At 42.0% G+C, this 27,959-nt stretch overlaps 1 protein-coding gene across 1 annotated transcript; it reads left to right on the forward strand.

The window, feature by feature from the left end:
• The first annotated feature begins 6,994 nt into the window (after nt 1-6,994).
• LOC123484567 (zinc finger CCCH domain-containing protein 15-like) lies at nt 6,995-21,134 on the forward strand. The gene is made up of 10 exons (XM_045215052.1): nt 6,995-7,191; nt 7,769-7,864; nt 13,230-13,335; nt 14,304-14,456; nt 14,544-14,644; nt 16,251-16,433; nt 16,763-16,909; nt 17,030-17,134; nt 17,288-17,420; nt 20,872-21,134. The coding sequence occupies exons 1-10, from the start codon at nt 7,114-7,116 to the stop codon at nt 21,042-21,044; spliced, it is 1,275 nt and encodes a 424-aa protein (XP_045070987.1). The 5' UTR covers nt 6,995-7,113; the 3' UTR covers nt 21,045-21,134.
• Nucleotides 21,135-27,959: the final 6,825 nt, after the last annotated feature.

Here is a 27,959-nt window from a genome sequence, read left to right on the forward strand (position 1 = left end):
TATTTGTGTTCGAAAAGTGAAATAAAATATTTTGTCCGTTTTCTTGAACATGGACAAAAAATCATGTTTTAGGGAGTTACCAACCAAAAACGAGTACAGCTCTGAGATGACAGGATGGAGTATTTGTGTTTTACATCTTTCAAATATGTTTTAATCTAGCTTCTGTCCTCCTCTATATACATTGACTTCAATACAAAACCTAGGAGGCTCGTAGGCCTCACCCCATTCCATCGACCTACATGGTCATCATGACCACTTCCCGAGTACGACCTCCAACCAATCAAAGCTTTTTGCAATATGAACTGCCATGTTGTCCATCCAATCATAGGATTTGGATCAGAGAATGAACCCAGTGTGTTGTATTGGGGTTGTGGCAGAGCACTATTGTGGGGGGTTCTATGTTGAGATGCTTGGTGAGTTTGTGATATTATTGGATAGAGATTGAAAAGTGATAGTTGAGTATTGTTTTGATATTATTCAATTCAAATTAGTTTCTTCAAATTACGGGAGACAGGGGAGGGAGATTATAAATTGTTTTCTTGTTTTTAAAACTTTATTTTTGTGTCCAGTTATTGCAATTCATTTAAATTTGCCTTACTAACTTCAGTAGCAAGTAGCAGTAGCTAGCTAGCTAGCTAATAGCTCAAGTGTGCAGTTTTCGCCGCTGACACTGCTGCAAATTTACGTCACCGTTTTGTTGAAGAACCCCTTTCATTCTTTGGCGTACGGAAAAGGTGCGAATTAAAACCGTGGGTCGACCTCTGCCTGAGATCAGTTTCATGAAGAAGGATGAAAAGGTGAGGGCGTTCAACACCAATTGGTATCAAAAGTATAACTGGTTAACAGGGAGCCTTTCATCAAGCCGCCTGTATTGCTGGCTTTGCCTGCTTTTTGGAAAGTGAGTCTTGGGCGAAAGGGGGCTACAGTGACCTGAAGAACATTGATCGTTCAGCTAAACGGCAAAACAAAATCAGGGAGCATATAAATGCCCACATCAGATTCAAGCTTCATGGCCACATCGACCATGACGAAGGTCTGCGTATTCAAACTGTGCAACACAATGAGAAAGTAAGAAGAAACAGGGATGTTCTCAAGCGGTTTATCAACGCCACTGTGTTTTGGGGCATGCAAGAATAGGCTTTTAGAGGACAAGACGAGAGGGAAAGTTCTGCTAACAAATGCAACTACAAGGAGCTTGCAGCGGTAATTGCACGTTACGATGCTTTACTTGCTGAACATATGGAACATTCCACTGTCTTTTCTGGGATGTTGAAAGCAATTCAGAATGATTTGATAGCTTCCATCGCATCATCCATTAAAAGTTAGATTAAAGAGAGAGGGTAGACGCTTTATTTAGCAAAGATGATAACACATAATCCCTCCGGACAGACACAAGCAAAAACATAAATGTTGCAGCAGCCTAGGCTACACCTAAACATTAGAGAACTGACATGCTGTTGGCATGAAAACAATAACAATTTTCAGTCTGATCAACTGTTAGGCTACTAATAAGAGCAGCTGCATACAGCCTATGTGCGCTGTCCATTTGGTCAGGGTAACTCATTGGCAACGTTATGTATTTATAGTCCATTTGTGTGTCAGGAGAAAATGTGAATGTGATCAAATTTGGTTTATATTCAAAATTGGGCTGGCTAGGCTGCCTATACTTTTTCAGTCCAAAATTATTAACTGGAAATAATCAATCAAATCAAATCAAATTGTATTTATCACATGCGCCGAATACAACAGATGTAGACCTTACAGGGAAATGCTTACAATGCAGTTTAAAGAAATAATACAAAAAAAATAAAAAATACAAGAAATACAATTTTTTTTAAAGAAAAAAAGAAGAAATACAAAATACAATATCAAATAATTCGAAATAAAAGTAACAAATAATTCAATAGCAGCAGTAAAAATAACAATAGCGAGGCGATATACACGGGGTACGGCGAGTCAATATGCGGGGGGCACCGGTTAGTCGAGGTAATTGAGGTAATATGTACATGTATGTAGAGTTATTAAAGTGACTATGTGTAGATAATAAACAGAGAGTAGCAGTTCAAGTTCTAGTCGAAACTAGGAAACTTGGAAATGTCCGAATTGCTAACTGGTTGTGCTAACACGTGCTGCGGTTAGCAAGTGGACATTTCCAGTTTCCTAGTTCCGACTAGAATGTGAACGTGGCAACTATGGGATTGGTTGAGGAATTTCATCACTAGTTACCACAGTCATAATTACGGCTAAACGCAGCCTATTTCTACAATTTATCTTCTTAAAATCTGATTTTAAACCTAACATTAAGCCTAACCTTAACCACACTGCTAACATTGTGGTTAAACACAAATATACTAATTGATCAAAATAAAAAATATTCCACAACATAAAAAAAAAAGGTATAATCTTCGTAACTGATATCATCAGTAGGACTGGTGGAGTTACAGTGGGGAAAAAAAAGTATTTAGTCAGCCACCAATTGTGCAAGTTCTCCCAATTAAAAAAGATGGAGAGGCCTGTAATTTTCATCATAGGTACACGTCAACTATGACAGACAAATTGAGAAAAAAAAAATCCAGAAAATCACATTGTAGGATTTTTATGAATTTATTGCAAATTATGGTGGAAAATAAGTATTTGGTCACCTACAAACAAGCAACATTTCTGGCTCTCACAGACCTGTAACTTTCTTCTTTAAGAGGCTCCTCTGTCCTCCACTCGTTACCTGTATTAATGACACCTGTTTGAACTTGTTATCAGTATAAAAGACACCTGTCCACAACCTCAAACAGTCACACTCCAAACTCCACTATGGCCAAGACCAAAGAGCTGTCAAAGGACACCAGAAACAAAATTGTAGACCTGCACCAGGCTGGGAAGACTGAATCTGCAATAGGTAAGCAGCTTGGTTTGAAGAAATCAACTGTGGGAGCAATTATTAGGAAATGGAAGACATGCAAGACCACTGATAATCTCCCTTGATCTGGGGCTCCACGCAAGATCTCACCCGTGAGGTCAAAATGATCACAAGAACGGTGAGCAAAAATCCCAGAACCACACGGGGACCTAGTGAATGACCTGCAGAGAGCTGGGACCAAAGTAACAAAGCCTACCATCAGTAACACACTACGCCGCCAGGGGACTCTCAAATCCTGCAGTGCAAGACGTTTCCCCCCTGCTTAAGCCAGTACATGTCCAGGCCCGTCTGAAGTTTGCTAGAGTGCATTTGGATGATCCAGAAGAGGATTGGGAGAATGTCATATGGTCAGATGAAACCAAAATATAACTTTTTGGTAAAAACTCAACTCGTCGTGTTTGGAGGACAAAGAATGCTGAGTTGCATCCAAAGAACACCATACCTACTGTGAAGCATGGGGGTGGAAACATCATGCTTTGGGGCTGTTTTTCTGCAAAGGGACCAGGACGACTGATCCGTGTAAAGAGAAAGAATGAATGGGGCCATGTATCGTGAGATTTTTGAGTGAAAACCTCCTTCCATCAGCAAGGGCATTGAAGATGAAACGTGGCTGGGTCTTTCAGCATGACAATGATCCCAAACACACCGCCCGGGCAACGAAGGAGTGGCTTCCTAAGAAGTATTTCAAGGTCCTGGAGTGGCCTAGCCAGTCTCCAGATCTCAACCCCATAGAAAATATTTGGAGGGGAGTTGAAAGTCCGTGTTGCCCAGCGACAGCCCCCAAAACATCACTGCTCTAGAGGAGATCTGCATGGAGGAATGGGCCAAAATACCAGCAACAGTGTGTGAAAACCTTGTGAAGACTTACAGAAAACGTTTGGCCTGTCATTGCCAACAAATTGTATATAACAAAGTATTGAGAAACTTTTGTTATTGACCAAATACTTATTTTCCACCATAATTTGCAAATAAATTCATTTAAAATCGTACAATGTGATTTTCTGGATTTTTTTCCCTAATTTTGTCTGTCATCGTTGACGTGTACCTATGATGAAAATTACAGGCCTCTCTCATCTTTTTAAGTGGGAGAACTTGCACAATTGTTGGCTGACTAAATACTTTTTCCCCCACTGTATGTCGCACATGCAGCTAACAAAAACATATGGAAATGTCTGCTCTACCCAAAATTACAACCAAATAATTGCAGCATTACCACAAAAATGGAAGAGGAAAGTGGAAGGGGGAAAAAGTAAGGAACTTGTTTGTTGGCCTTGCATTAAAGACCATAATTGGTTCAAATAAAACTGTGATAAATAAAAAAGTATACTAGTTTCATTTAAGGACCAAAGGATTGACAGCCGTCCCATATAGATTGCAAAATAGTTGGGAAGAGATTTTTGACGTACCGATCCCATGGTATAGTGTTTATGAAGTGATACGCAAAACGACGCCGGATTCAAAACTTAGAATTGTTCAATTTAAATTATTATGTACAATTCTTGCTACCAATAGAATATTATTTATATGGGGGATACAATCTTCCCAGGTCTGCAGATTTTGCTGCGAAGAGGCAGAATCATTAGATCATTTGTTTTGGTACTGTCCATCTGTAGCTTGTTTTTGGACACAGGTCCAGGAATGGCTAAAGGATGCAATATTTACCTGGAGCTAACCCTGCAGATAGCATTACTGGGTGATCTGAAAAGTCATAGTCAATCGATCAATAATATAATAATACTTATAGCAAAAATGTTTATTTTCAATTTACAATCTGTAGAAACAATGAGAATAGAAATGTTCAGAACTTTTGTAAAACATCACAGTACAGTTTAAAAATATATGGCAAATAGAAATCCAATATGGATGGTGTTAAGAGATAGATGGGTGGTGTTGAATGGAGTTGAAGGATGGGACTAATAACAACTAATAACAACTAATAACAACAAGATAACTAATAATGTGTCCATAATAAGTCTATAGGTTATAGGTTGAGCGCTTTTGTGAAAGAGCACAGTTAGAAAGATATGGCATATAGAAGCAAACCGGATGGACATCATGAAAATGATCAGAGAGGTAGAGGGTAGAGGAAGTTCAGGAGTAAAAACAAACAAAATATAATTATTGTAAAATTGACTGTGTCCATAAAATGTATATAGTATGTATAAACTGGAAGTAGAGGCTAAGAATTGTTGTTCACTAGTTTGCTCCAATTAGGGAAGGGGTGGTGGGGTTAGAAAGTAATAAAGGGAAATATATTTTTAAAAAGGATATGTATATGTGTATGTATATATATATATATATATATATGTATATATATATGTATGTGTGTATGTGTATATACAGCTCCGGAAAAAATTAAGAGACCACTGCAAAAATATAAGTTTCTCTGGTTTTACTAATTATAGGTACAGTGAGGGGAAAAAGTATTTGATCCCTTGCTGATTTTGTACGTTTGCCCACTGACAAAGAAATGATCAGTCTATAATTTTAATGGTAGGTTTATTTGAACAGTGAGAGACAGAATAACAACAAAATAATCCAGAAAAACGTGCATTTTAATGAGGGAAATACGTATTTTACCCCCTCTCAATCAGAAAGATTTCTGGCTCCCAGGTGTCTTTTATACAGGTAACGAGCTGAGATTAGGAGCACACTCTTAAAGGGATTGCTCCTAATCTCAGTTTGTTACCTGTATAAAAGACACCTGTCCACAGAAGCAATCAATCAATCAGATTCCAAACTCTCCACATGGCCAAGACCAAAGAGCTCTAAAAGGATGTCAGGGACAAGATTGTAAACCTACACAAGGCTGGAATGGGCTACAAGACCATCGCCAAGCAGCTTGGTGAGAAGGTGACAACAGTTGGTGCGATTATTAACTACACGGGAGGATCTTGTCAATGATCTCAAGGCAGCTGGGACCATAGTCACCAAGAAAACAATTGTTAACACACTACGCCGTGAAGGACTGAAATCCTGCAGCGCCCGCAAGGTCCCCCCTGCTCAAGAAAGCACATATACAGGTCCGTCTGAAGTTTGCCAATGAACATCTGAATGATTCAGAGGAGAACTGGGTGAAAGTGTTGAGGTCAGATGAGACCAAAATCGAGCTCTTTGGCATCAACTCAACTCGACGTGTTTGGAGGAGGAGGAATGCTGCCTATGACCCCAAGAACACCATCCCCACCGTCAAACAAGGAGGTGGAAACATTATGCTTTGGGGGTGTTTTCTGCTAAGGGGACAGGACAACTTCACCGCATCAAAGGGACGATGGACGGGGCCATGTACCGTCAAATCTTGGATGAGAACATCCTTCCCTCAGCCAGGGCATTGAAAATGGGTCCTGGATGAGTGTTCCAGCATGACAATGACCCAAAACACATGGCCAAGGCAACAAATGAGTGGCTCAAGAAGAAGCACATTCTACAATCTTCTCCCTGACATTCTTTTAGAGCTATTTGGTCTTGGCCATGGTGGAGAGTTTGGAATCTGATTGCTTCTGTGGACAGGTGTCTTTTATACAGGTAACAAACTGAGATTAGGAGCACTCCCTTTAAGAGTGTGCTCCTAATCTCGGCTCAAGTTACCTGTATAAAAGACACCTGGGAGCCAGAAATCTTTCTGATTGAGAGGGGGTCAAATACTTATTTCCCTCATTAAAATGCAAATCAATTTATAACATTTTTCACATGCGTTTTTCTGGATTTCTTTGTTGTTATTCTGTCTCTCACTGTTCAAATAAACCTACCATTAAAATTATAGACTGATCATTTCTTTGTCAGTGGGCAAACGTACAAAATCAGCAGGGGATCCAATACTTTTTTCCCTCACTGTGTATATATATATATATACACACACATACATACATTGTGCTCTACCATAAATTAAGATTAATTTCATGAATTGTTACGATGTAGCCACGATTTTGAGTTTGTGGCTGTGGTATAAAGTGACAACCGTTGAGGGACGAGAACGTAAGACAAACGGTCAAACTCTCCAGCACAGGAGGTGTCGGTAATGCACCATTAATGTTTGACGCCAACCGCCCCCCAAAAACACCTATGAAGAAGAAGAGAATTACCACTGACGTCATTCAGCATCAACTTGGTAACAAGTTGTCACGGAGCGGCCTATTAGTACTTCATGTAGCGGTGGCTATCGTAATAGAATAATTCAAAATATAGTTAAATCATTCACGATGCCTCCGAAGAAACCAGCTCAAGCTGCCGCCGGTAGTAAAAAAACGCAAGAAAAGAAGAAGGAAAAGATAATTGAGGTGAAAGCACTTTTGCGCACGATAGCCAAATGATATTGAATAATGCTAAGCTAGTTTGTGAGCTACAACATGTACCGGTAGCTAGCTACAGTAACGTTCAAAGGTTATTTTGTGAAGCTAGCTAGTAAGTTAGACAGAACGTTAGGCGTTAGATGCTAGCTAGTTTTATCACGTATTATTGAACGCAGAACATTTTCCAAACGTTATATTTGCTAGGTACCAAGCTAACAAACGTTAGCGTTCTTATGCTAACCCCTTTTTAAGAACGTGGTAGCTACTTGGTAGCTAACTTGTGCTTGCATGATGTAGCTAGTTAGCTGCAGACAGTAGCCAACAAAGGTTAACATTTTATTTAGTCGAATTAATGTTAGCTAGGTAGCTAAGTTGTCTGATCGTCTGTCCACGGCTAGAATTAACTGCTTAGTTAGTAGTTGTAACACAGATGAAAGGTTGACTAGTTAGTTATCATAGCTTATCGAAACCTTGTTATTTTGTCGTTCAGAGGTTCATTCTAGGTAGCCTGCCAAGTATGTCCTTGTTAAATTGCTGATATTCAATTTGTTTATCTTTTATGTAGGACAAGACATTTGGTTTGAAGAACAAAAAGGGAGGAAAACAACAGAAATTTATCAAGAATGTCTCTCAGCAAGTCAAGCAAGTTCCTGGTAGTAAGGTAAGATTTACCAGTTAGGCCTACAGACTTGTTGTTTCTCAATTAATTTTCCTAATGACCACTGGCTTGACATTTATACAGAGATGTTTGCCATTAGAGCATCATCAACCTATAGCCATAAAAACCCGACTTTTGTTCATGTCTTCTCTCTGGTCAGAATGTACCCCATTCATAGACTAATTGCTATCTTCTGACCGGGGGAGTTTTGTTTATTAGTTGGGATTTGGTTCAATCGTAATAATTGGAACTGCAAACAGTAATTTTAGGAAAAAATATTAATGTAGCCTTCTGGTTTATGTGGCTTCAAAACTTATTTAGTAGATACTTCCAGTTGATTTTTGGCATCCAATGTTGGGACATTGCAACTCTAGATGCTAGTCAAATCATATTTTATTTGCCACATGCGTCGAATACAAAAAGGTGTAGACCTTACAGTGAAACGCTTACAAGCCCTTAACCAACAATGCAGGGGAAAAAAAGTGTGTATTAAAAAATTATTAAAGAGCAGCAGTAAAATAAATAAACAGTAGGGAGGCTATATACAGGGGGTACCTGTACAGGGTCAATGTCGGGGCACCGGTTAGTCAAGGTAATAAACTCAGCAAAAAAAGAAACGTCAATTTTCCAGGACCCTGTCTTTCAAAGATAATTTGTAAAAATCCAAACAACTTCACAGATCTTCATTAGTGTATTGTTAGTGTAACTGTTAGTGTATTGACGACAGTTCCACAGGTGCATGTTCATTAATTGTTCATGGTTCATTAAAACAAGCATGGGAAACAGTGTTTAAACAAACACTGTTTCCCATGCTTGTTTTAATGAACCATGAACAATTAATGAACATGCACCTGTGAACATGCACTAACAGTTTACAGACGGTAGGCAATTAAGGTCACAGTTATTAAAACTTAGGACACTAAAGAGGCCTTTCTACTGACTCTAAAAAAACACCAATCATCTGTGTGAACGTGCCTTAGCCATGCTGCAAGGAGGCATGAGGACTGCAGATGTGGCCAGGGCAATAAATTGCAATGTCTGTACTGTGAGACGCCTAAGACAGCACTACAGGGGAGACAGGACGGGCAGCTGATCGTCCTCGCAGTGGAGACCACGTGTAAAAACACCTGCATAGGATCGGTACATCCGAACATGACATTTACATTACATTTTTACATTTACGTCATTTAGCAGACACTCTTATCCAGAGCGACTTACAGGAGCAATTAGGGTTAAGTGCCTTGCTTAAGGGCACATCGACAGATTTTTCACCTAGTCGGCTCGGGGATTAGAACCAGCGACCTTTCGGTTACTGGCACAACGCTCTTACCCACTAAGCTACCTGAGCTACCTACCTAAGCTACCTGCCGCCCATGACACCTGCGGGACAGGTACAGGATGGCAACAACAACCGCCCGAGTTACACCAGGAACGCACAATCCCTCCATCAGTGCTCAGACTGTCAACAATACATTGACATTTACATTTCTGTAATTTAGCAGACGCTCTTATCCAGAGCGACTTACAAATTGGTGCATTCACCTTATGATAGCCAGTGGGACAACCACTTTACTATATATATATATATATATATATATATATATATATATATATATATATATATATATATAATAACACACACACACACAGTGGGGAGAACAAGTATTTGATACACTGCCGATTTTGCAGGTTTTCCTACTTACAAAGCATGTAGAGGTCTGTCATTTTTTATCATAGGTACACTTCAACTGTGAGAGACGGAATCTAAACAAAAATCCAGAAAATCACATTATGATTTTTTAAGTAATTAATTTGCATTTTATTGCATGACATAAGTATTTGATCACCTACCAACCAGTAAGAATTCCGGCTCTCACAGACCTGTTAGTTTTTCTTTAAGAAGCCCTCCTGTTCTCCACTCATTACCTGTATTAACTGCATCTGTTTGAACTCGTTACCTGTATAAAAGACACCTGTCCACACACTCAAACAGACTCCAACCTCTCCACAATGGCCAAGACCAGAGAGCTGTGTAACGACATCAGGGATAAAATTGTAGACCTGCAGAAGGCTGGGATGGGCTACAGGACAATAGGCAAACAGCTTGGTGAGAAGGCAACAACTGTTGGCGCAATTATTAGAAAATGGAAGAAGTTCAAGATGACGGTCAATCACCCTCGGTCTGGGGCTCCATGCAAGATCTCACCTCGTGGGGCATCAATTATCATGAGGAAGGTGAGGGATCAGCCCAGAACTACACGGCAGGACCTGGTCAATGACCTGAAGAGAGCTGGGACCACAGTCTCAAAGAAAACTATTAGTAACACACTACGCCGTCATGGATTAAAATCCTGCAACGCACGCAAGGTCCCCCTGCTCAAGCCAGCGCATGTCCAGGCCTGTCTGAAGTTTGCCAATGACCATCTGGATGATCCAGAGGAGGAATGAGAGAAGGTCATGTGGTCTGATGAGACAGAAATAGAGCTTTTTGGTCTAAACTCCACTCGCCATGTTTGGAGGAAGAATGATGAGTACAACCCCAAGAACACCATCCCAACCGTGAAGCATGGAGGTGGAAACATCATTCTTTGGGGATGATTTTCTGCAAAGGGGACAGGACGACTGGACCGTATTGAGGGAGGATGGATGGGGCCATGTATCGCGAGATCTTGGCCAACAACCTCCTTCCCTCAGTAAGAGCATTGAAGATGGGGTCGTGGCTGGGTCTTCCAGCATGACAACGACCCGAAACACACAGCCAGGGCAACTGAGTGGCTCCGTAAGAAGCATCTCAAGGTCCTGGAGTGGCCTAGCCAGTCTCCAGACCTGAACCCAATAGAAAATCTTTGGAGGAGCAGAAAGTCCGTATTGCCCAGCGACAGCCCCGAAACCTGAAGGATCTGGAGAAGGTCTGTATGGAGGAGTGGCCCAAAATCCCTGCTGCAGTGTGTGCAAACCTGGTCAAGACCTACAGGAAACGTATGATCTCTGAAATTGCAAACAAAGGTTTCTGTACCAAATATTAAGTTCTGCTTTTCTGATGTATCAAATACTTATGTCATGCAATAAAATGCAAATTAATTACTTAAATCATACAATGTGATTTTCTGGATTTTGTTTTACATTCCGTCTCTCACAGTTGAAGTGTACCTATGATCAAAATTACAGACCTCTACATGCTTTGTAAGTAGGAAAACCTGCAAAATCGGCAGTGTATCAAATACTTGTTCTCCCCACTGTGTGTGTATATGTATGTATGTGTTTATATATATATATATATATATATATATATATATATATGACTGAGAGAGGTTGGACTGAGGGCTTTTAGGCCTGTTGTAAGGCAGGTCCTCACCAGACATCACCGGCAACAACGTATGTCTCTTTACCAGACAGGACTGGCAAAAAGTGCTCTTCTCTGACGAGTCGCGGTTTTGTCTCACCAGGGGTGATGGTCGGATTGGCGTTTATCATCAAAGGAATGAGCATTACACAGAGGCCTGTACTCTGGACGGCATTGATTTGGAGGTGGAGGGTCCGTCATGGTCTGGAGCGGTGTGTCAAAGCATCATCAGACTGAGCTTGTTGTCATTGCAGGCAATCTCAACGTTGTGCGTTACAGGGAAGACATCCTCCTCCCTCATGTGGTACCCTTCCTGCAGGCTCATCCTGACATGACCCTCCAGCATGACAATGCCACCAGCCATACTGCTCGTTCTGTGCATGATTTCCTGCAATACAGGAATGTCAGTGTTCTGCCATGGCCAGCGAAGAGCCCTGAACTTAATCCCATTGAGCATGTCTGGGACCTGTTGGATCGGAGGGTGAGGGCTAGGGCCATTCCCCCAGAAATGTCTGGGAACTTGCAGGTGCCTTGGTGGAAGAGTGGGGTAACATCTCACAGCAAGAACTGGCAAATCTGGTGCAGTCCGTGAGGAGGAGATGCACTGCAGTACTTAATGCAGCTGGTGGCCACACCAGATACTGACTGTTACTATTTACACATGTTACGTTTGCTGAAAATAAACGCAGTTGACAGTCAGGACGTTTCTTTTTTTGCTGAGTTTATGTACAATTTACATTTTAGTCATTTAGCAGATGCTCTTATCCAGAGCGACTTACAGTTATTGAGTGCATACGTTTTCATACTGGTCCCCCGTGGGAATCGAACCCACAACCCTGGCGTTGCAAACGCCATGCTCTACCAACTGAGATACACGGGACATATGGGTAGAGTTAAAGTGACTATGCATAGATAATAAACAGAGTAAAACGGGGTGAGGTGGGGGACAATGCAGATAGTCCGGGTATCCATGATTAGCTGTTCAGGAGTCTTATGGCTTGGGGGTAAAAGGTGTTAAGAAGCCTTTTGGACCTAGACTTGGCGTTCCGGTACCGCTTGCCGTGCGGTAGCAGAGAGAACAGTCTATGACTAGGGTGACTGGAGTCTTTGACAATTTTTAGGGCCTTCCTCTGACACCGCCTGGTATAGAGGTCCTGGATGGCAGGAAGCTTGGCCCAAGTGATGTACTGGGCCGTACGCACTACCCTCTGTAGTGCCTTGCGGTCAGAGGCCGAGCAGTTGCCATACCAGGCGGTAAGCAACCAGTCAGGATGCTCTCGATGGTGCAGCTGTATAACTTTTTGAGGATGTGAGGACCCATTCCAAATCTTTTCAGTCTCCTGAGGGGGAATAGGCTTTGTTGTGCCCTCATCACGACTGTCTTGGTGTGTTTGGACCATGAAAGTTTGATGTGGACACCACGGACATTGAAGCTCTCAACCTGTTCCACTACAGCACCGTCGATAAGAATGGGGTCGTGCTCAGCCTGCAAAGTAAATACTTCTAAGGCAGCTAAGATAAATGACTAAACTAGAAAAGGTTAATTTCCTGAATTTGTGGGCTTGCTTCAGCTGAATCAAAATGTGTAACCTACCATAGCCATTTGATCTTTTTTATATAGAATGAGATCATTATTTCAAAAGGCATAAAATGTATGCACACGATGCATGCATACTAACTGAGCTCATGCAGGTGTTTACATGGTTTTGCGCATGTGCCAGATGATCGGAATTTCAACAGCAGGACAAGCATTTTAAAATGTTGGTTTGATAATACTTTCCTGTGGATATTTTGTCAATTTCCACTGGCATAGGACCAACCAAGTGGACAATTGGCAGAGTAAGTCCAAATGACAGTTAATTCAACAAACTGGCTACTCAAGGCAAAACAAGGCACCTTCTGGAAAATTTAAATGGATATAAAGCCAACCTAATCTCAGCAAGCTATAGCTTTCTATTAGGTCAGGAGGCCGGCAAACCTGATTCCTGTTGTGGACTTATGACTAACTTGATCATGTTTTCCTAGGTTGGTGCGGAAGGGGACAAGAACAAAAAGGGTGACAAGAAGAAAGAGTTAGATGAGCTGAACGAGCTTTTCAAGCCAGTGGTGGCTGCTCAGAAAGTCGCTAAAGGTGAGGATGGAAATGTCTTCAGCTTGTCGTCTATATTCCGCTGCAAAGTTTCCTCTGGTACATAGATTATATTAAACAGAGCATTTTTCAGACAAAGGACATTTTGCAACCTTACCCTATCGAATGCTTAACAAACTCATATCGTGAGGCTTAATCACTGATTAGGCCGTTGTGGTCTACCCGCTACTAGTGTTTGTCAAGAATTAGAACATGGTAAAGGTGCAAAAAGGTATTACGATATAAACTGAGCATTTTCAGACAATCTTTGTGCACCAGGCAAGCTACAGTGTTTATCCTCAATCTATAAAAGCCATCAGGTGTGCGTGGAGTTGCATAATAATATGCCATTTAGCAGACGCTTTTATCCAAAGCGACTTACAGTCATGCGTGCATACATTTTTTGTGTATGGGTGGTCCCGGGGATCGAACCCACTACCTTGGCGTTACAAGCGCCGTGCGGTTATGTGTCGGAGATACTATAAGAGATGTTCAATGTTTTTCTATTTGGAATTTTAACATTATTCATTCCATTAGTGGATAGTTTTATCTGGAGGGTTATATCATAGGTTTCAATTGACACAATTTGCAATGTGAGTTCTAAGGTTATTGCAATGCATGAGTGCTCTGTAAAAGAGCTGTCTCAAATTACAAGATTTACACTAAAATGTAAAAGTATTTGTAACATCTTTAACAAATGTTTGCTGTTATGTTCATAAAGTGCTTACAGATTATATTGCATGTTTCAATGAATGAGTTTGTAAAGACTTATGTTTTTGATGTACATAATTTAAGTAATTACCCAATAGTGTTACCCTGTGTTGGGTTACAATAACAAAAGAGAAGGATATTTTCGGAATGTGTAATTATTCTGTTCATTCCACCTATCTATGGCAACAGTGGCAGGAAAGAGGTAATGAGCGCGAGAAGAAACATTCAGTACTTATTACATTTTCCTCTTAATTCTGCAGGGGTGGACCCAAAGTCAGTTCTCTGTGCCTTCTTCAAGCAAGGCCAATGTACCAAGGGAGACAAGTGCAAGTTCTCCCACGATTTGACACTCGAGAGGAAGTGTGAGAAACGGAGCCTCTATGTTGACAAGAGAGATGATGAGCTTGAGAAAGGTTAGTGTCTTCTAATCATTAGTGTTGTCAGCAGTGAAGAAACAACTGATGTTTTGTAGAGCTCACTATTTATCCTGTTTTGTATAGATACCATGGATAATTGGGATGAGAAGAAGCTGGAGGAGGTAGTGAACCAGAAGCACGGAGAAGCTGAAAAGAAGAAAGCTCAAAGCTCAAAAACTCAAATTGTATGTTTTGGCACATCCATCTAAGAGCTAAGATTCATCAGTACTGCATTCTGAAAGTCTTCAGACCCCTTCCCCTTTTCCACATTTTGTGTTACAGCCTTATTCTAAAATGGATTAAATAAATAAAAATCCTCATCAATACCCCATAATGACAAAGCGGGGAAAAAAAGTATTCAGACCCATTGCTAGGAAACTCGAAATTGAGCTCAGGTGCATCCTGTTTCCATTGATCATCCTTGAGATGTCCTACAACTTGATTGGAGTCCACCTGTGGTAAATTCAATTGATTGTACATGATTTGGAAAGGCACACACCGGTCTATATAAGGTCCCACAGTTGACAGTGCATGTCAGAGAAAACACAGCCATGAGGTCGAAGGGAATTGTCTGTGGAGCGCCAAGACAGGATTGTGTTAAGGCACAGATCTGGGGAAGGGTACCAAAACATTTCTGCAGCATTGAATGTTCCCAAGAACACAGTGGCCTCCATCGTTCTTAAATGGAAGTAAGTTTGGAACCACCAAGACTCTTCCTAGAGCTGGCCGCCCGCCAAACTGAGCAATCGGGTGAGTAGGGACTTGGTTAGGGAGGTGACCAAGAACCCGATGGTCACTCTGACAGAGCTCTAGAGTTCCTCTGTGGAGATGGGAGAACCTTCCAGAAGGACAACCATCTCTGCAGCACTCCACCAATCAGGCCTTTATGGTAGAGTGGCCAGACGGAGGCCACTCCTCAGTAAAAGGCACATGACAGCCCGCTTGGAGTTTGCCAAAAGGCACCTTAAGACTCTCAGATCATGAGAAACAAGATTATCTGGTCTGATGAAACCTAGATTGAACTCTTTGGCCTGAATGCCAAGTATCACGTCTGGAGGAAACCTGGCACCATCCCTACGGTGAAGCATGGTGTGAGCATCGTGCTGTGGGGGTGTTTTTCAGCGGCATGGACTGGGAGACTAGTCAGGATCGAGGGAAAGATGAATGGAGCAAAGTACAGAGAGATCCTTGATGAAAACCTGCTCCAGAGTGCTCAGGACCTCAGACTGGGGCAAAGGTTCACCTTCCAACAGGACAACGACGCTAAGCACACAGCCAAGACAACGCAGGAGTGGCTTCGGGACAGGTCTCAGAATATCCTTGAGTGGCCCAGCCAGAAGCCGGACTTGAACCCGATCGAACATCTCTGGAGAGACGTGAAAATAGCTGTGCAGCAACGCTCCCCATCCAACCTGACAGAGCTTGAGAGGATCTGCAGAGAATAATGGGAGAAACTCCCCAAATACAGGTGTGCCAAGCTTGTAGCGTCATCCTCGAGGCTGCAATTGCTGCCAAAGATGCTTCAACAAAGTACTGAGTAAAGGGTCTGAATACTTATGTAAATGTATATTTCAGTTTTTTTATTTTCAATCAATTTGCAAAAATTTATAAAAAACAGTTTTTTATTTGTCATTATGGGGTATTGTGAATTGATGAGGGGGGAAAACACAATTTAATCCATTTTAACATAACAAAATGTGGAAAAAGTCAAGGGGTCTGAATACTTTCCGAATGCACTGTATATTAAGATACATTGGCCATAGACTGACTTCTGCTTTTATCGTCTTGTAGGTTTGCAAGCATTTCCTTGATGCCATTGAAAACAACAAATATGGTTGGTTTTGGGTATGTCCTAGTGGAGCTGACACTTGTATGTACCGCCATGCATTGCCTGCTGGGTTTGTGCTCAAGAAAGACAAGAAAAAGGACGAAAAGGAAGATGAAATCTCAATGGAAGAGTTGATAGAGAATGAGGTAGATTTGACCACTTTTTCACTAAAATTCATGTTTCTACTTGAGATATTTCTGTCTAGTGTGTTATTTGGCCCATATTACGCTTAAAGCCACAATGGCCACAATGTTTGTTTCAGTCGGCAGCCCACCACTTTATCCACTCTGAAATTCATAAAGAGCTATGGATGCCAGGACTGGCTGTTAATGTTTGAGATCACTCGTTGACCAACATAAAACAAATCCAAAATGTGACTTATTCAATAACATAGTGCTGAGATTGAGATCCTGTGAAGTTTCTGTGGGCTGTTGTTATTTAAGAAATGTTACCAAACAATTACTTTGTCTATCAGCGATCTGCCCTCGGACCAAATGTCACCCGAATAACTCTGGAGACCTTCTTGGCCTGGAAAAAGAGGAAAAGGCAAGAGAAAGTGGCGAAGGCAGAGCAAGACATGGAGAAAAAGAAGGCTGATTTCAATGCTGGCAGGTCCTTTGGGGTGAGCTTTGATTTTGTTTTGTCGCCAAACCTCGAAATAGTCATTTATTTCGATTGCAGTATCACATCTTACAGATAAGTGGAAAACATTTTAATACTAACACAAGTTTTTGTTGTGTAGGTTAGCGGCCGTCAAGTATTTGAGTTCTGCCCTGATCTGGCTGATGATGACGATGAGGAGGCTGATGACATAAAATATGTTGAGGACGATGATGATGTTGAAGAGGTAAGCCTGATAAACACATTTTTAAATAGGCATGTAACTCTGGGGATACTCAGGAAATCTTTACTGAAGTAGCTTGAGGAAGTGTGTTGGTGATTTAATTATCATGAAGTGATACTTCTGTATGACATTGTTACTGGTTATCCCTCCCCACAGGTTGAAGATGTTCAGGAGTTCCAGGACATCGATCTAGCCAGGTTTGTTCCAAAGGAAGTTGACAACACCGGAATAACTGTTGCTGCAGTTGACAGATTCACAGCCAAATCGAAGCCAACAAAGGAAATTAATGGTGAGTGTTTGAAATTATTCTCTGTCAATAAAATGAATGGAAGCTACATTATCCTTGATCACCATTTTTTTCCTAAGCATTTATCTTTCTATCCCAATATGTTTTCCATATCATGTCTGTCTTTTAAACCTCTTTCTATCACACAATTGTCCCCCAGCCTTTAAAGGGGCAATCCGGGATTCACTTGTTTCGGTAAACAGCTGGTAAACTCTCAAATTCGTAGACAGACCTAATGATACAACAAGGACTGACCATCCATGAGATCAAAATTATAGATTTAACCATATTTTAACGGGGCAATCTGCAGTTGGTACGTTCACTTTTTGGATTTATAAATGAATGATATGTCCCCATTGACTCTTGAATAATAATTCTTATAAATGCCTCATAAGCTTAGTTCAACTGTCGTACCCCATCAGAACACAAAATATAAGCTTATCTTACTCCAATGTTTGTAAACAAAGGAAAATGTGGTTAAAACCAGGGTTTATAACTGAAATGTTCCAATCGTTTCATTCTGAACAGAAGCACTATTTTTCTCTCGCTTCGTTCCACTGTTCCGACCAGCAAAATAAAGTTCTGAACCAGCTCAAAAAAAAGTTACTGTTTATCGTTCCTTTCTGTTCCTATTTTAACCTGTGAAATCAAGTTGTTTACATTTTAGCTCATTTAAAGTACTTCACCAACCAGTGCGGATTGAACAGGCAAGATAGTTTACATGGGTGATGAACACAAGTGTACCCTATGGCGCAAGATGTGACTGACATTTTACGGGTGGGGAGCGAGTGAAGAGAGGGTTGACGAGCAGGCTTGAAGCACTAGGCATCTTATGACATGCATTATCTGAATTAGGTCCACAGAATTATACCTAGGAGGAGCAGCTTCTATGAAGGAACTTTGAATGTCCTTTTGAGATAGCTAACAAGCTTGTGTGTGCAGAGCGGCACCAGAATTACAAGCATTTCGCTACACCCGCAATAACATCACATTTTATTTGATTAGAAACACGTTCTACCTTTTTGTAGGTAATAAATCCAATGTGAAATGTGATAACTAGGCCTATAGTAATCCTTAAGTAGCATTGAAAAAATGTAATCCATTCTCTAGCTAAAACAAAATCTCTCCCGATCTTCTCACGGTTCTAATGTCAATACAGTAGGCTATACTTTGGAGGGAGGGGCAGGGAGCCTGCACACACACTGGCAAATATGTTCAGCTTGTGGGACTAGAAAAAATGGCTGCAACGTAAAATAACGTTATTAACCAATTTCCATGTTTTTAAAATAAAGGTTCTGTTCCGGAACAGTATGGATCACTTTCGTTCCATTTCTGTTCTTTGAAACATTTCTTTATTTCCCGGTTTTCGGTTCTGTTCCCTGAACCGGTTCCAACTCCTGGTTAAAACTATCATTTTGATATCATGGATGGTCAGTCCTTGCATCCATGGCTCTATGAATTTGAGTGGTTACATTTCTCCAGCCGCATCCCATAGCTTTTTACCGAAACAGGGGCATGGAGGACACTTTGTATCACGTGAGGATTTCCCCTTTAAGCTATACAGTGTTTGTTTACAATTACATTGCTTACAAAAAATTGCATAAAATAAGCATATATTTTGGGTTCTGATGGGGTATGACAGTTTAACTAAACTCATGAGGAATTCATAAGTTATATTCTACAGGAATCAATGGCTACATGAAATTATTTTCAAAAGTCCAAAAATTTAAATTCTTATCCCGGATGCTCCTTGCATAAAGATGACTCCCTTACCACGTCACCTACCATTGCAATTTCGTTTCATGGGTCACAGCACAGATGCTGCGTGTGTGTGTGTGTGTGTATATATAGTGCCTTCGGGAAAGTGTTCACAACCCTTGACGTTTTCCACATTTTGTTAGGTTACAGCCTTATTCTAAAATTGATTAAATTGTTTTTTCCCCTCATCTACACACTACCCCATAATGACAAAGCAAAAACTGTTTTTAGAAAGTATTCAGACCCTTTACTCAGTACTTTGTTGAAGCACCTTTGGCAGCTATTGCAGCCTTGAGTCTTCTTGGGTATGATGCTACAAGCTTGGCACACCTGTATTTTGGGAGTTTCTCCCATTCTTCTCTGCAGATCCTCTCAAGCTCTGTCAGGTTGGATGGGGAGCTGCACAGCTATTTTCAGGTCTCTCCTGAGATGTTTGATCGGGTTCATGTCCGGGCTCTGGCTGGGCCACTCAAGGATATTCAGAGACTTGTCCCGAAGCCACTCCAGCGTTGTCTTGGCTGTGTGCTTAGGGTTGTTGTCCTGTTGGAAGGTGAACCTTTGCCCCAGTTGGAGGTCCTGAGTGCTCTGGAGCAGGTTTTCCATCAAGGATCTCTCTGTACTTTGCTCCATTCATCTTTGCCTCGATCCTGACTAGTCTCCCAGTCCCTCCGACTGAAAAACATCCCCACAGCATGATGCTGCCACCACGCTTCACCGTAGGGATGGTGCCAGGTTTCCTCCAGATGTGACACTTGGCATTCAGGCCAAAGAGTTCAATCTTGGTTTCATCAGACCAGAGAATCTTGTTTCTCATGGTCTGAGAGTCTTAAGGTGCCTCTTGGCAAACTCCAAGCGGGCTGTCATGTGCCTTTTACTGAGGAGTGGCTTCCGTCTGGCCACTCTACCATAAAGGCCTGATTGGTGGAGTGATGGAGAGATGGTTGTCCTTCTGGAAGGTTCTCCCATCTCCACAGAGGAACTCTAGAGCTCTTGTCAGAGTGACCATTGGGTTCTTGGTCACCTCCCTGACCAAGGCCCTTCTCCCACGATTGCTCAGTTTGGCCGGGCGGCCAGCTCTAGGAAGAGTTTTGGTGGTTCCATACTAATTCCATTTAAGAATGATGGAGACCACTGTGTTCTTTGGGACCTTCAATGCTGCAGTCATTTTTTGGTACCCTTCCCCAGATCTGTGCCTCGACACAATCCTGTCTCGGCACTCTACGGACAATTCCTTCGACCTCATGGCTTTGTTTTTGCTCTGACATGCACTGTCAACTGTGGGACCTTATATAGACCGGTGTGTGCCTTTCCAAATCATGTCCAATCAATTGAATTTACCACAGGTGGACTCCAATCAAGTTGTGAAACATTTTAAGGATGATCAATGGAAACAGGATGCACCTGAGCTCATTTGAGTCTCATAGCAAAGGGTCTGAATACTTATGTAAATATAGTATTTCTGTTTTATTTGTAATACATTTGCAGACATTTCTAAACTTGTTTTCACTTTGTCATTATGGGGTATTGTGTGTAGATTGCTGAGGAGTTTTATTTATTTAATCCATTTTAGAATAAGGCTGTAACGTAACAAAATGTGGAAAAAGTCAAGGGGTCTGAATACTTTCAGCGGCACTATCTGATGCCTTTGACTGAGCATATGTGTTGTTCTGAACCTGTACCTTGCACTCTCTCCCAGATGACCAGCTGAACGGGGCTTGCGGAGGTGTGGAGGAGAACGGACACGACAGGGAAGACGAGACTCTCGATGACAAAGAAGCAGAGCCCGTGCCTGTGGACGAGAACCTTTTCACCGGCGAGGACCTGGACGAACTGGATGAAGAACTCAACACACTGGACCTGGATGACTGACAATGATGACTTCTAATAGAACAGTGCCTCATGGACTATGAAGAAGAGATGACTAAAACAGATTCACAATAAAACATCCTGATGCTCACATCTTGTTGCTGCTGCTGTTTTCTTTCCCTCTCAGTGGTCCTGATTGCTAAGAGAGTGAAAAGGATTTTAGAGGGGTTACATCTTGAACGTGGTTCATGTGAAATCACCCGTTCTTTCTGGCTGTCCTGAATCCTGTCTATTGATGTTTGGTTCTATTGTATAAACATCCTCCTGACTTGTATTATTAGACCATACCATGACAGATTGTGCAACTCCTTTCGAGAATGTACAAGGGGGAGGTAGGGTTCTAGTGTAAAAAAACCCGGATTAAATAGCAGATTAAGAGCAATTCCATAGTCATACAATTATTTGACACTTTTGGACTCTGCATATATTGAGTTTTACAGAATAAAGAGCCATGACGTAGAGACCTGGAGGAATACATCCAAAACACCACGCAAAGAGAATGTTCGCTATGTGTCGATATTGATAGGAATGAAAGAAAGGCAAATGTTGCTCTCAGATCAGCATTTCCCATTCAAATCTAACCTTAACATTAGAATTATTCCACAATACTGACAACGGATCAGCTACTAGAAAGAATCTATGGCTGCAAATATTGAGGTGGCTTATTCTAATGCTTACCCTATAATAATGCACTAAATCAAGATTGGGCACATTGCGCATATCATGAAATATATTGAGGCAATTACAGACCGTAGCCTACAATTAGCAAAATATAAATCGGTTGAATGAACATGACATTTATTAAGTATTCAGACCCCTTGACTTTTTCCACATTTTGTTACATTACAGCATTCTAAAATGGATTAAATTGTTTTTTTCCCCCTCGTCAATCTACACACAATACCCCATAATGACAAAACAAAAACAGGTTTTTAGACATTTTTGCAAATGTATTAAAAATAAACTGATTACATTTCAATAAGTATTCAGACCCTATCCTCAGTACTTTGTTGAAGCAACGATGCAGCCTTGAGTCTTTGGTATGATGCTACAAACATGGCACACCTGTATTTGGGGAGTTTCTCCCATTCTATTCTGCAGATCCTCTCAAGCTCTGTCAGGTTGGATGGGGAGTGTCGCTGCACAGCTACTTTCAGGTTTCTCCAGAGATGTTCGATCAGGTTCAAGTCCGGGCTCTGGCTGGACCAGTCTAGGACATTCTGAGACTTGTCCCGAAGCCACTCCTGCGTTGTCTTGGCTGTGTGCTTAGGGTCGTTGTACTATTGGAAGGTGAACCTTCACCCCAGTCTGAGGTCCTGAGTGCTCTGTACTTTGCTCCGTTCATCTTTAACCCAATCCTGACTAGTCTCCCAGGCCCTGCCCCTGAAAAAACATCCCCACAGCATGATGCTGCCACCACTATGCTTCACCGTAGGGATGGTGCCATGTTTCCTCCAGACGGGACGCTTGGCATTCAGGCCAAAGAGTTCAATCTTGGCTTCATCAGACTAGAGAATCTTGTTTCTCATGGTCTGAGAGTCTTTAGGTGCCTTTTGGCAAACTCCAAGCAGGCTTTCATGTGCCTTTTACTGAGGAGTGGCTTCCGTCTGGCCACTACCATAAAGGCCTGATTGGTGGAGTGCTGCAGAGATGGTTGTCCTTCTGCAAGGTTCTACCATTTCCACAGAGGATCTCTGGCGCTCTGCCAGAGTGACCATCAGGTTCTTGGTCACCTCCCTGACTAAGGCCCTTCTCCCCCGATTGCTCAGTTTGGCCAGGCGGCCAGCTCTAGGAAGAGTCTTGGTGGTTCCAAACTTCTTCCATTTAAGAATGATGGAGGCCAATGGGGACCTTCAATGTTGCAGAAGTGTTTTGGTACCCTTCCCCAGATCTGTGCCTCGACACAATCCTGTCTCGGAGCTCTACGGACATTTCCTTCGACCTCATGGTTGGTTTTTGCTCTGATATGCACTGTCAACTATGGGACCTTATATAGACAGGTGTGTGCATTTCCAAATCATGTCCAATCAATTGAATTTACCACAGGTGGACTCCAATCAAGCTGTAAAAACATCTCAAGTGTGAGCAATGGAAACAGGATGCATCTGAGCTCAATTTTGAGTCTCATAGCAAAGGGTCTGAATTGTTATGTAAATAAGGTATTTCTGTTTTTTTTATAAATTTGGAAAAATTCTAAAAACCTGTTCGCTTTGTCATTATCGGGTATTGTGTGTCGATTGAGGATTATTATTTAAATCCATTTTAGAATAAGGCTGTAACGTAACAAAATGTGGAATAAGACAACGGGTCTGAATACTTTCCGAATGCACTGTATGTAGCCTAAAGGCTGCTGTAGGCTATTTTAATGCAGTCATCACGGTTTTCACTTGAAGCATCTTTTAGAATCCTTCGCTTGTTTGTAACAATTGCAAAGACATTGGCAACTTTGTATTTGTAGTCAACTTCAATGTGAAGTTAAGAAACATCTTGATTTTATGTTTAGCAGAGATCTTCTGTGTAGGGAAAAAACTCCTCAAACGATGCACTTAGCGGTTCTATGAGTGGTCTGAGGCAGTCGGTAAATAACGAACGTTTTCAAGTGCAACTTTAGTAATGATGGTTTTGGGAAACAGCTCGGAGATTTAACGATGCTCCTACGAAGGTTCTATCGCTGAACTTAGCCTGAAGATTTTGCAACCAACAACCCATATTCAAGTTTAGTTTTCTAAATGAATCAGAGAATGTAAGATTTGATTGCTTTGATCCTGCTTTCTGGAACACCCCACTGTTGAGCCCAGTTTATATACCTGGTTCTAAGATGCATCCTTTGTCCTGATCTTGTCCACATTCTGATTGTGCCCACATTTTTAGACCTGTGTAGACGATTAAAAGACTTGGTGATCTGATTGTGATCTTCCTGACCACCTCTAGCGGTGCCTGGATATGTTTAGACGGATTTGAACAGTGAAACCATTTAAATCACCATTATCCGCCCTCAAAAATCATTGACATGTGACTGCAATTAACGGAAGGCATAAATGTGTCTTAAAAATAAAAACATATTTTGACAGAATCTGTGAAACAATTAGCAAACAGGGAGGGACCAAGATATCTGTCCACTGTCTGCATTGTGACCAGATAAGACACATGTTACTACCATGTGTAGATGCAACGGCTACAATGTGGGCAACATCAGAATGTGGATAAGATCAGGACAAAGGATGCATGTTATCACCTGGAATGAACAAGGCTAGTGTACATTAAAGCACCTTGTCACATGGTTTGAGAGCATAAAAAAAACGTAGCTATGGGATACAAAATAACTTTAAGGCTGAAAGAGGAACGGTGCATTAATTATGTTAGAATTGGTAATGGTGTTTAGCTCATTCTTCAAGGCAGGCTAGCAAACACTAAAATGTAATTGATTTTAGATGCTGTAGTTTTCACCACGTCTTCCCTCAAGCCGTGGTTGCACACATTTAACATGTGGTTGTGACAAAATTCCCTGGTCCCTCCCTGTATGCAAATTCAACCAACCCTTATGGACCTACCGTTATGACACAAGCTATATAAATCGACAGAAAACCGCACCCTGTTATAGTCAAATGTAGTACTCATCATTACAGCCTATTTTTGTTATCCAATGATTTAAGACTGGGTGGAATACTGTCCCGATAACCTCGACCTGCCCACAGCCATACAAAATAAATATTTAGAGGATCTCTCCCATCCCTAAATAAAGTCCCCACACAAATTAGCTATCTGGATGTGTGTACAAAATACAATTAATGCACAGGATAAAGATAAAGAATTTTGTGTTGTAAGAAAATAAATAAAACATTTCGGATTTCAATCTCCACCACCCTTTGTAGCGCTTTTTGACCATCCTCCCCGATTCAGAATACAGTGGGGAAAAAAAGTATTTAGTCAGCCACCAATTGTGCAAGTTCTCCCACTTAAAAAGATGAGGCCTGTAATTTTCATCATAGGTACACGTCAACTATGACAGACAAAATGAGAGAAAAAAATCCAGAAAATCACATTGTAGGATTTTTTATGAATTTATTGGCATATGATGGTGGAAAATAAGTATTTGGTCAATAACAAAAGTTTCTCAATACTTTGTTATATACCCTTTGTTGGCAATGACACAGGTCAAATGTTTTCTGTAAGTCTTCACAAGGTTTTCACACACTGTTGCTGGTATTTTGGCCCATTCCTCCATGCAGATCTCCTCTAGAGCAGTGATGTTTTGGGGCTGTCGCTGGGCAACACAGACTTTCAACTCCCTCCAAAGATTTTCTATGGGGTTGAGATCTGGAGACTGGCTAGGCCACTCCAGGACCTTGAAATGCTTCTTACGAAGCCACTCCTTCGTTGCCCGGGCGGTGTGTTTGGGATCATTGTCATGCTGAAAGACCCAGCCACGTATCATCTTCAATGCCCTTGCTGATGGAAGGAGGGTTTCACTCAAAATCTCACGATACATGGCCCCATTCATTCTTTCCTTTACACGGATCAGTCGTCCTGGTCCCTTTGCAGAAAAACAGCCCCAAAGCATGATGTTTCCAACCCCATGCTTCACAGTAGGTATGGTGTTCTTTGGATGCAACTCAGCATTCTTTGTCCTCCAAACATGACGAGTTGAGTTTTTACCAAAAAGTTATATTTTGGTTTCATCTGACCATATGACATTCTCCCAATCCTCTTCTGGATCATCCAAATGCACTTCAGACGGGCCTGGACATGTACTGGCTTAAGCAGGGGGACACGTCTGGCACTGCAGGATTTGAGTCCCTGGCGGCGTAGTGTGTTACTGATGGTAGGCTTTGTTACTTTGGTCCCAGCTCTCTGCAGGTCATTCACTAGGTCCCCCGTGTGGTTCTGGGATTTTTGCTCACCGTTCTTGTGATCATTTTGACCTCACGGGGTGAGATCTTGCATGGAGCCCCAGATCGAGGGAGATTATCAGTGGTCTTGTATGTCTTCCATTTCCTAATAATTGCTCCCACAGTTGATTTCTTCAAACCAAGCTGCTTACCTATTGCAGATTCAGTCTTCCCAGCCTGGTGCAGGTCTACAATTTTGTTTTTGGTGTCCTTTGACAGCTCTTTGGTCTTGGCCATTGTAAAGTTTGGAGTGTGACTGTTTGAGGTTGTGGACAGGTGTCTTTTATACTGATAACAAGTTCAAACAGGTGCCATTAATACAGGTAACGAGTGGAGGACAGAAGAGCCTCTTAAAGAAGAAGTTACAGGTCTGTGAGAGCCAGGAATCTTGCTTGTTTGTAGGTGACCAAATACTTATTTTCCACCATAATTTGCAAATAAATTCATTAAAAGTCCTACAATGGGATTTTCTGGATTTTTTTTTCTCAATTTGTCTGTCATAGTTGACGTGTACCTATGATGAAAATTACAGGCCTCTCTCATCTTTTTAAGTGGGAGAACATGCACAATTGGTGGCTGACTAAATACTTTTTTCCCCCACTGTATATCATTATCATAGTCATGGCACGCTTTGTGTAAGAGCTATTGAAGATTGAAATCCGAAATCTTTTTTAATTTTACAACAAAAAAAGGTGTTTTTCAGCCCTTACTTTGACACCACCTGATATAGAGGTCCTGGATGGCAGGGAGCTTGGCCCCAGTATGTACTGGGCTGTCCTCACCACCCTTTGTAGCGCTTTGCGGTCAAGGGCGGTGCTATTGCCATACCAAGCGGTGATGCAGCCAGTCAAAATGCTCTCAATGGTGCAGCTGTAGAACCAAATCTTTTCAGCCTCCTGAGGGGGAAGAGGCCACTGTGCGGGTGTGTGTGGACCATGTTACATCCTTAGTGATGTGGACGCCAAAGAACTTAAAGCTCTCGACCCGCTCCACAACAGTCCTGTCGATGTGGGTGTGGGCGTACCCTCCCCTCTTTCTCCTATAGTCCATGATCTGCTCCTTTATCTTACTGACATTGAGGGAGAGGTTGTCGTCCTGACACCACACTGCGAAGTCTCTGACCACCTCCTCGCTGACTCATCGCCGTCGTGTCGTCAGCAAACTTGATGATGGTGTTGGAGTCAGGAGCTAGAGAGGAGCCTCGGCGAAGCACAGGTTTGTTCCATGAACACACACTGAAATGGCCAAACCACTGAAATGGCCAACACTAAGATCAGCTGACAACAATCAGCACTGCTTCCAAGTCTACGGGGTTACACTATTGAGCAGCGTATATCAGTGGTTGCCATTCAACGAACTATGTGTGGTATCCTTGCCTACAGTATTCCCCCAGAGTAAATACAAGAGAAAGCTTTGATGAATTTTGTTAAGCTGTTTTTTAAATATGAATTTAAGCTTTTTGTATTTAAGTTTTGTAAAATGTATTTGCTGTGGTCTAAGCCAGTGGCGCAGTGGTCTAAGGCACTGCATCGCAGTGCTAACTGTGCCACTAGAGATCCTGGTTCGAATCCAGGCTCTGTCGCAGCCGGCCGCGACCGGGAGACTCATGGGTGGCGCACAATTGGCCCAGCGTCGTCCAGGGTAGGGGAGGGAATGGCCGGCAGGGATGTAGCTCAGTTAATAGAGCATGGCGTTTGCAACGCAAGGGTTGTGGGTTCGTTTCCCACGGGGGGCCAGTATAAAAATAAAAATAAATATTCACTAACTGTAAGTCGCTCTGGATAAGAGCGTCTGCTAAATGACTAAAATGTAAATGTAAATTAGTCGTGCACAGCCACGTAGTCGTGGGTGAACAGGGAGTGCAGGAGGGGACTAAGCACACACCCGAGGGGCCCCCGTGTTGAGGGTCAGCGTGGCAGAGGTGTTGTTGCCTACCCTCAACACCTAGGGCCGACCCGTCAGGAAGTCCAAGATCCCATTGCAGAGGGAGGGGTTCAGTCCCAGGGTCCCTAGCTTGGAGGGGAATGTG

Source organism: Coregonus clupeaformis, unplaced genomic scaffold, assembly GCF_020615455.1.
Source record: "Coregonus clupeaformis isolate EN_2021a unplaced genomic scaffold, ASM2061545v1 scaf0360, whole genome shotgun sequence".
NCBI classification, from domain to species: domain Eukaryota; kingdom Metazoa; phylum Chordata; class Actinopteri; order Salmoniformes; family Salmonidae; genus Coregonus; species Coregonus clupeaformis.